The sequence below is a fragment of the Arvicanthis niloticus genome, unplaced genomic scaffold (genome assembly GCF_011762505.2).
Source record: "Arvicanthis niloticus isolate mArvNil1 unplaced genomic scaffold, mArvNil1.pat.X pat_scaffold_752_arrow_ctg1, whole genome shotgun sequence".
Lineage (NCBI taxonomy): Eukaryota > Metazoa > Chordata > Mammalia > Rodentia > Muridae > Arvicanthis > Arvicanthis niloticus.
Genome location: NW_023046353.1, coordinates 5,534 through 14,639, shown reverse-complemented (window position 1 = coordinate 14,639; position 9,106 = coordinate 5,534). Strand labels below are relative to the sequence as shown.

The 9,106-nt window shown below is 35.3% G+C and overlaps 1 protein-coding gene across 1 annotated transcript; it reads left to right on the top strand.

Annotated features, from left to right (window-relative positions):
• Positions 1–816: 816 nt before the first annotated feature.
• LOC117702397 (olfactory receptor 8B3-like) lies at positions 817–8,853 on the top strand. Its single transcript, XM_076706439.1, has 2 exons — positions 817–1,044; positions 5,610–8,853. The coding sequence occupies exon 2, from the start codon at positions 5,626–5,628 to the stop codon at positions 6,556–6,558; it is 933 nt and encodes a 310-aa protein (XP_076562554.1). The 5' UTR covers positions 817–1,044; positions 5,610–5,625; the 3' UTR covers positions 6,559–8,853.
• Positions 8,854–9,106: the final 253 nt, after the last annotated feature.

The window sequence follows — 9,106 nt, the reverse complement described above, 5'->3', positions numbered from 1 at the left end:
AATTGTGTTTTATTGTATTTTTTAAATGTTTAGAGTGTTTACTTATTTATTTTAATCCTTTTCATTTTAATAAAAATATAATTGCATGTTTTTCCACTTGCCCTTTCATGTCTCCTACCTTTCCAATTTACATGAACATTCTTTCTCTAAAATACAAGGTTTCTATTTGCTTAATTGTCATTACATATATATTGACATATTTTCATCAATAGATAAAAGCAATCTGTCCATATAATGTTACTTCTTTGCATAAGTTCATGGCTGACCACTGATATTTGATAACCAATTAGAGGATGATTCTTAGATGAAAAAGAACATTTGTAGCACAGACAAAATTTTCCAGTTGTCTTCAGCTCTCTTGGGTTGAGGTCATTTGAGATGTCCCCCTTCTTTTTGTCAACCTTGCTCAGAAATACGTTTTTAAATAACATCTATGAGATTTCTGGTAGCAGAGCACTGATGGTGACTTTCTGAAACATGCTGAAGTTCACAGACACAGAATTGAGAAAGTTGGGAGAAAGACGTGTGGGAAATTCACTTAATATGAGAAAACAAGAGAAGAAGAACCATAAACTCAGAGTTCCCTTCTGAGTTCAGGATAGTTGGCAAGGCAAGAGTTTATTTATCTATACTGGAGATGCATGTTCTCTAGAGTGATTGGAAAGTATGAGTATAATTGGGATCCCTCAGGAAATAAGGATCAAGATCCAGGTTACAGTAGAATTTCATCACCTCTTTCTTCAATCTAAATGCTGTCCTCTGAGGAAAAGCCTAGACAGTCTCAGAAACTTGCTTATAAGGACACACGTCCCATAGTTTAAGGCACCTTTTCTCTTCTTCTAGGAAAGACATGAAGCCTAAATCACAAGTAATGTTGTGTAATTCAGAAATTGGTTCAGGAAAACTAAGTCTTAGGTATACCTTCCTTGAATGGAAGGATCTGACTCTTTGAATATGAAATATTTATCCAGAGAAACATCGATAAATGGGAAAGTAAGAGACCTCAAATGTTTGGACTGAAAATAGTGATTTTCTGAATTACAGGTATGCTAACAGCTCTCTCTCTCTCTCTCTCTCTCTCTCTCTCTCTCTTTCTCTCTCTCTTCCTCTCCTCTATTTCTCTGCTTTTTCTTCCTTTTTAAATGAATATTTGCTTTAATACATATTTTTATTTAATATATTGTGATTATAATTTTCTCTTCCCCAGCTCCTTGAGATCCTCCCAACCTGTCAACTCATGAGTCCAAAGTATTTCTTAATGTATGAGGGAATTCAGTGAGCTTATTTCCTTTCTGTGCAAAATGAGACTCAAGTGAAATATTCTTCAGAAGGGAGCCTACAGTGGGATCAAGGCATTTTAAGAGGTGCTGGTTGCAACTAGAGTTGTGACATCTCTGATGAGGTTCTCCCATGTGGTCAGATCTCAAGTCTTCCAGATTCATAATTCTGTTACAAGGAGCCAGGAAATATTCTTCCCATGGTTCAATCTGTTTCTTTTAGTTTTTGATTAAAGATATAGTTTTCACTCATACTACAGCAAAGGAGAATGTGTAATAGCAAACAATACTATAACTTCCAGGTATCTGCTTCCAATTTCCATTGTTGTGGGTGGGCCCTAGTGAAAGAGGACAGCAGGTGCGGGAAGACTGAACCTTTTAAAGTGGATTTTCTCCTTAATTTTGTGATTTTTTTAAATAAATAACTCTAAAATTTGTACCATTTGATATGAGACATAAGATAATTTATTCAAACCTGCACCAAGTGCTTCTGTATACATAGTTATGGCTAGAAGAAACACTGACAGCATATACTTCACAGGGGAAGTTATTTCTAAAATAACTCATATTTTTCAATCGAAACAAATCAGTTTACATTAAAGTCATTTTTTTTGCATGGATCATCTCTAAAATTTGCAAATCTAGGAGAATATCATGCAGGATTTCAAGTGAGTACAAGAGGTCATATCTTTGGGACCTGGTGTACCATTTAAAGACAGCAGCATCCCCTGAAGTGTATTAATGGCTGGACGACAAGGGAAGTTTTGCAGAGAGTATTTTTAAAATAATAATACAATTTTCAGACTCTTAAGTTTCTATCTAAGATACTGCATTTGTGTATGCTGATTGGAGCACATTTGGGTACTATTTAAAATCAGTCCAACATATGAAGTCCAACATATGTAGTATCCTTATCCCCTCTCTTAACTTCAATTCAGTCTCAGAATGATGAACTAAAGCTAAAGAGTTCAGTGAATAGCCATGGAGCAAGCTTCCATCCAACATTAAATGAGAACATGAGAAAGAGTTTCTTGAAGAAAGGTGCAAAAACACAAATGACGTGCCAATCTATTTCATCATCGTAATGCATGATACCTCCCTGTAGACAGGCCAATTTTAAGTGTCACACTTTTATTCCATTTGTAGAGACAAAAAAAGTCTTTTACTTTAGAAGAAAAGCTTCTGTATCATGATTAATGTGCTTTTCTTCCATGGTTTGAGCCCCATAAATTTGAAATATATCCTGTTTATATATGTTTCTAAGGTATACATTTTGTCTGCATTCTTCCTAATAAAATTATACACATTTAACCTGAAGAGCCCAAGTGAGGATGTCTCAATCCCACTTGGGTGAGAGAAGATATCAATCACAAGGGGCAGGGGGAGGAAAGGAGGTTGGAACCTGGGTGGAAAAGCAGACAGGGAAGGGAAGGAGGAAACATGGTCAGGACTAAAGTGCTGAGGGCCAGCAGAAAGAATAGAAACGGGCAACCTTGGGAGGTAGGAGGTAGGGGGATGCTATAGAATGTACCAGAGATCTGCGAGGGGAGAGAACCTCAAGACTAAAAGGGAGGGACATTAGGTGAAATGCCCTATAGTAAGGAGAGGGAACTTGTAGAGTCTACCTTTAGTAGAAAGACAAGACATCAAGTAAAGCGATGGGTTTTCTATCCCACAGTCAAAAACTCTGACTTAGAATTGTTCCTGTCTAAAAGAACTGCAGGGACAAAAATGGAAAAGAGCCTGAAGGAAAGGAGATCCAGTGACAGGCCCAAATTGGGATCCCCAGGTCCGGTGCTATTACTGAGGCTATGGTCTGCTCACAAAAAGGGGCTTATCACGATTGCCCTCCAAAAGACTGAACAAGCAGCTGAAAGAATCAGATGCAGATATTTACACCCAACCAATGATCAGAAGCTGCTGACCCCTGTGGTTGAATTAGGGAAAAGCTGGAAGATGCTGAGGAGAAGGGCAACCCTGTAGGAAAACCAGCATTCTCAATTAACCTAGACCCCTGAGATCTCTCGGATACTGGACCACCAAGCAGACACATATCCCAGCTGATATGAGGCCCCCAACACATATACAGCAGAGAACTGCTGGGCTGGGGCTCAGTCAGAGAAGATGCACCTAACACTAAAGAGACTGGTGGCCCCAGGGAATGGGAAGTTCTGGTGGTGCTTGGGATGTCGTGATGGGGGCATAGTTGTCGCGATGTGGGGAGAAAGTATGGGATGTGGAACAGTCAGTGGATGAAATGGGAGAGGTATAAAATCTGGACTGTAAAAAGGATTCAATTAAAAAATTAAAAAAAATACTGAAGGGCTTATTTTAAATAGTTTTAATATTTACATTTGATAAAATGGTTTGAAGTTTTTATATATGAATATTTTATGTATACTATTAAATACACAAATTCAGGTCAAGATTATTTGTCTTCAAATTTTCCATTGTATATATTTATTATAAATAATTACAGGAGGCATAGGAAAACTTGTGTATAAAACCTATGACTCATTAATCATATTTCCTACATATTTTCTCACATCTCATTTGATCTCTGCACCACAGTATTTATAGGCCCTCTTTGTAACCTACATTACTCTCATATATACATATACAAACACATTGTGCATATAGAACTTAACAACAGGAAAACAACATGTTTTATGCCTTAACTTGATTAATTTACATATTTCTGCATATATATTTGTTCGTGTGTCTGTGTGTGTGTGTGTGTGTGTGTGTGTGTGTGTGTGTGTGTGTGTGCGGCAGTAAAAAATAATGGAAAGCTGGTCTATTAGTTGGTGACTATGGGAGGGTTTGGGTTAAGAAAGAGAAACTGGTAAGATGATGCAGTTGATGATGTGTTCTATTTTATTTTCTTAATACTGTTTAGAGAATTTACTTATTTATTTTAATCTTTTTATTTTTAATTAAAATGTAATTATATGATTTTCCACTTGTCTTTTCTAGTCTCCAGCCTTTCCAATGCACACAAGTGCTTGCTCTCTCTAACATTCAGAGATTCTATTTGCTTAATTGTAGTTACATATATATTAATATATCCTCATGAATAGATTAAAAACAACCTCTCTATCCATATAATGTCATATCTTTGCATGAATTCATGGCTGACCACTGAAGTTTGATAACCAATGTCTCTTAGATAAAAGAAAAATATTTGTAGTGCTGTCAGAGTATTTTACTTGTCTTCATCTCTCAATCTAGACTTGAGGTCTTTGGATATGTCCATCTTGCTTATAATATCCATGTTCAGAAATATTTTTTACATAACATCTATGATATTTCTGGTAGCAGAGAACTGTTGGTAACTTTCTAATACATGCTAAATTATTCAGACATAGAATTTAATAAGTCAGGAGCAAGACCTTGAGAAATTCACTAACATGAGGAAACAAGGGAGAAAGAACCATAAACTAAAGCATTCCCTTCTAAGATCAGGATAATTGGCAAGGAAGATGCTATCTATCTACACTGGGGTGCAGGTTCTCTAGAGTGTATGGAAAGTATGAATATAATTGTGGGTCCCTAAGGAAATAAGGATCAAGATCCAGGGTACAATATAATTTCCTCACCTCCTTCTTCAATATAAATGCTCTCCTTTGAGGAAAAACCTAGACAATCACTGCTTATTAGCAGACACATCCTAGACTTTAAGGCCCATTTTCTCTTCTTCCAGGAAAGATTCAATGCCTTAATCACAAAAAAAAAAAAAAAAAAAAAAAATGTTCTACAATTCAGAAATTGGTCAAGGAAAATTAAATCTTGGGTATACCTTTTTTGAATTGAAGGATCTCACTCTTTGAATCTGAAATATTTATCTAGATAAGCATGGATAAACAGGAAAGTAAGAGACCTCAACTCTTTGGACTGAAAATTGTGATTTTCTGAATTACAGGTATATGAACAGCGCTCTCTCTCTCTCTCTCTCTCTCTCTCTCTCTCTCTCTCTTTCTCTCCTACTTTCTTCCTTCCTCCACTTATTTTTTAAATGAATATTTGTTTCTTATTTTTATTTTTGAAAATGTGTATGCTCCATTTAATGAATTGTGATTATAATTTGGCTTTCCCTAACACCTCTGGTGCCCTCCCAACTCAGCAGATATTTTGTGATATCTTTTATAAATAACACTAAAATTTGTATCATTGGATATAAGGTTTAAGATAATTTATTTGAATCTGCACCAGCTGCTTCTGTATACATAGTCATGACTAGAAGAAAAACTGACAACATACACTTTACAGTTGAGAAGAATCCAGGTCTCTCTGTGTGTATAACCGTCTAAGCTCCATTTTCTGTGTCCACAGATTCTCTTAAAGAAGAATGGACTCAGTAAATGTCACTTTGGTGACTGAATTCATTCTGGTAGGCTTAACTGACAAGCCTTATCTACAAATACCCTTGTTCTTTGTGTTTCTAGCAGTGTACCTGATCACTGCATTGGGAAATTTATCTTTGATAATACTAACTGTGCTGAATTCACATCTTCACACCCCAATGTATTTTTTCCTCTTTAACTTGTCCTTTGTAGACCTGTGTTATTCTTCTGTGTTCACTCCACAAATGCTAATGAACTTTATAACCAGAAAGAATACAATTTCTTACATGGAATGTATGACCCAACTTTATTTCTTTTGTTTTTTTGTTATTTCTGAGTGTTATGTGTTGACTTCAATGGCCTATGATCGCTATGTGGCCATTTGTAACCCACTGTTGTATAATCTTGTCATGTCCTCTAAATTATGTTTGAGCCTAATGCTTGGTTCCTACTTTATTGCATTTTCTGAGTCTGTAGTTCACACTGCTTGCATGCTGAGATTGTCTTTCTGTGATGCCAACACCATCAACCACTACTTCTGTGATATTCCTCCTTTGCTCCAGCTTTCCTGCACGACTACTTATATCAACAAGCTTGTAGTTTTTGTTGTTTCTAGCATCAATATCATTGTTCCCATTTCAACTATATTTATTTCCTATGGTTTTATTTTCTCCAGCATCTTCCACATCCGTTCTTCTGAGGGCAGGTCTAAAGCTTTCAACACCTGCAGTTCACACATCATTGCTGCTTTTCTGTTCTTTGGTTCAGGTGCATTTACGTATTTCCAATCCTCCTCAGCTGAGTATATGGATGAAGGAAAAATTTCTTCTGTGTTTTATACTAATGTGATTCCCATGATGAATCCTCTACTCTATAGCTTGAGAAACAAAGATATTAAAGTTGCTCTCAGGAAAACCCTGAGCAAGAAGAACCTTTGAGTGTATAATGTTGTCTTTATGCATTATAGTTTGCACAAAGATAGTTTCTACTTATCAGAAATATTTCAGTGCATGATTTACCTAGTTTTCTTTCTAGTAATTATTCTATTAGTTCCAGTTTTGAACAGTCAGAAACCCATAATATAATTATGTAGCCTAGTCTGTGTTTTTTTAACATAAAATGGAATCTTCTACATTTGGGTTTATGATGTCCAGAGTTTGTTTTCTTCATTCTTTCTAATTTCTATAATTTTCTATTGTTTCTTATTTTAAAATAATGCAACTGAAACAATTTACATATTTCTGCCCACTCATTGCAAACTTATCTTTATTCCTTATAAAATCTTGAATAGTTCTTCAAAAGATCAAATAAAATAAGGCTAGTTTCTAGTAGATGTGGGTTTCTAATTTTGAATGTATGCTTTTGAATGTGTAATTTGAATATCTGGCATCTGTTCCAGTTTTACATCTTCCATTGTAAAGCAACATATCCATTTCAACTGTCAATGTTACAGATATGAATTATTCATTATCAATAGCTTAATGAAAAGTGTATAATTTTGTAATTGTTGCAGGTTTCAATCATGCTTTAATTCACATACCATTTTGTATATGTGTAGTAGTATTGTTTAGAAAATACAAAGGTTTAATCTTTAAAACCTTATTGTTTGTCTGTTAAGGACACATGTCTATGGTTGTAGAAGTGGTCACTTTATTTTGGAATGTTGTTTTTGTTTTGTTTTTTTTTTAACATGAAATTGAATTCTTCTACAAAAATAAAAATGAATAATTTGAATGTTTTAAGGGTCTAGTACTTCAAGAAAAGTAGATCTGGGACAGAAAGAGAGCCAACAATAGTCATTAAACTAACAGTGAAGAAGACAGTGAATAAATAAGAGCCCTTTTCTTCAAAGAATCACTGAGGGTATTCTGAAAATCATATTGCTATGTAAATTTTAACTTTCTTCTGCAGAGCATTGCAAATATTTTATTGTTTTATTAATCTCACATTATCCTTCAAACCAACAATGAGTGTACATGAATAGTATTTTCAGTAATGAAGATTGTTTTATTGAGAAATGAAGAAGGCTATATTTGTTTTGTCCAAGTAGCATGAGGACAGCCAGTCCAAGGAATCAATATTATATGGTCATTGAGACTCCAGTTAAGAAATACGCTTTCAGACAATGAAGGGCAAAATATGGAAGCCTCTTTCTATGGCTTCTTTTATGAATATGGATGTGTATGCACACAGATGCCTAAGTACACACCCACACTCACACACACCAAGTACATATACCACAAATACACATAAAACAAGTGCACCACTAGTTTATAAATACACACACACACAGAGAATAAATATTTTGTGTTTAGTCTTGTCTGTATAGGCTCAGTGTAGGGTTTATATTTCTATGACTGGTTATTAAAAATTGTGACAAAGTTTAACAATAAATGATTAATTGATAAAATTTATCTTTCAATGTGATGAATAAAGTGTGCTGTAAATGAACAGTGGTAATTCTGAAAATGGCACACTAAAAGGAAATTAAAATATTAAGACAAAATAAGAAAATTAATAAAATAAGGACCATGAAAAAGAGCTCATTCAACACTAGCTCTGGGCTAAGCATTACACTGACAAATCTTTTGAAATTTCTATTCAAGATAAAACTATAAGTTCTAGACACAGTCATTGGGCAAGAAAAACCAACAATTGTTACTAAATTAACATGAAAAATATTTATTTCTCTTTATAGAGGCAATAAACCTGTGTCTAATGTTCTAATGAATCAAAAATTTTATAACAAATTATAACAAATAGGAACATTTAATAAAAAATCAATATCAGTAGATAGTCTCTGTTCTACCACAGGCCATACCTGTCAAAAGACCAGGTAGGCTGCCTTCAGACCTTATCCATGGTGGTCATTTGAATATGGTTGACCCATGGAATTTGTACTAAATGAAATGGCCTTGTTCAAGTAGGTGTGACCTTCTTGGAAGAAGTGTGTAGACAGGCTTTGGGAGGCTCTTTTGTTCAATCTCTGCCCAGTGGGGAAGAATTCCTCATGCTAGCTGAAAGCAGAAGATAATCTCACCTTCTGGCTGCCTTTGGATCAAGATATAGAACTCTTGCCTCTTCCTGTACCATGCCTGCCTGCAGGATGCCAGGCTTCCCATCATGATAATAATGGACTGACCCTCTGAAATTGTAAGCCAGCCCCAGTTAAATGTTGTCCTTTATAGAAATTGCCTTGGACATGGTGTCTCCTAAGAGCAATAAAAACCCAAACTATGGCACCTATTCTATGTGTAACTCCAGACCCATCCTTAGCACTGTCATAGAATACCAGTTGGAGTTTTTCATCTCCTTCTCCATACTTCCTGTGGATCCCTTAGATCATCCCCCCCCCCAGACCTCCCTATCTCATTATCCAGTACCAGTGAGTACTCTATCTATGAATTTACCATTCAAGCAGGCCATTAAAGTTGGTGGCACTTAGCTAACACACTCTGAAAAATCCAAAAAAGAAAACAGAAACAA